Below are 546 nucleotides of genomic sequence, written 5' to 3'. Positions count from 1 at the left end.
TGCCTCCGGGTCAGGGGGGCAAGGAGGGTCCTCCAGCTGCCCCGCAGCCCACCGAGGGACGGGCCTCACGCTCCGCGTCGCCCCGTCCCACAGGCACCATCCGGCGCCCACGCCCCTCCAAGTCCCGCTCACCCTCGCCTGCAGGCACTGGGGCCCAGGAGACCGGGAACAGGCCGCAGCAGGCCAGGCCCTCGCCCACCAGCTCCAGCTCGTCAGACTCTGGGAGCAGCCGCTCAGTGACCACCCCTCGCAGGCAGCGGGAGGCTCGCACTGACCGGTGAGTAAGGGGCGGGAGACCACTACTCGTGGTAACAGTGGTGGGATCGAAGGGAGGGAGGGACACTGCTGCTCCCAACGGTTGGGATCAGTTGCAAGTCCATGACTTATCCTCATCTTATCTATGTTTACATCTCTCCACTCCCTCCCCCTCTCACTCTCAATGCACTCACTCTCATTTTTTCTCTCTCTCTCACTATCCCTCACTCCCTCCCCCTCACTCACTCGCCCCATCTCTGTCCCCTGCAATGCCTCCCATTCCACCCCCCC

At 64.7% G+C, this 546-nt stretch overlaps 1 protein-coding gene across 1 annotated transcript in view; it reads left to right on the top strand.

The window, feature by feature from the left end:
* sona (SON DNA and RNA binding protein a) overlaps positions 1 to 546 on the top strand; it is an 8,340-nt gene that overhangs the window by 4,776 nt on the left and 3,018 nt on the right. Inside the window, exon 6 of the mRNA XM_048620911.1 lies at positions 4 to 277. Within this exon, the coding sequence (XP_048476868.1) occupies positions 4 to 277 (274 nt within the window). The remainder of the gene's footprint in view (positions 1 to 3; positions 278 to 546) is intronic.

Source organism: Rhincodon typus, chromosome 49, assembly GCF_021869965.1.
Source record: "Rhincodon typus isolate 14 chromosome 49, sRhiTyp1.1, whole genome shotgun sequence".
Classification (NCBI taxonomy): domain Eukaryota; kingdom Metazoa; phylum Chordata; class Chondrichthyes; order Orectolobiformes; family Rhincodontidae; genus Rhincodon; species Rhincodon typus.
The sequence above is the reverse complement of the archived record's forward strand: the minus strand, read 5'-3'. Positions and strand labels throughout refer to the sequence as shown.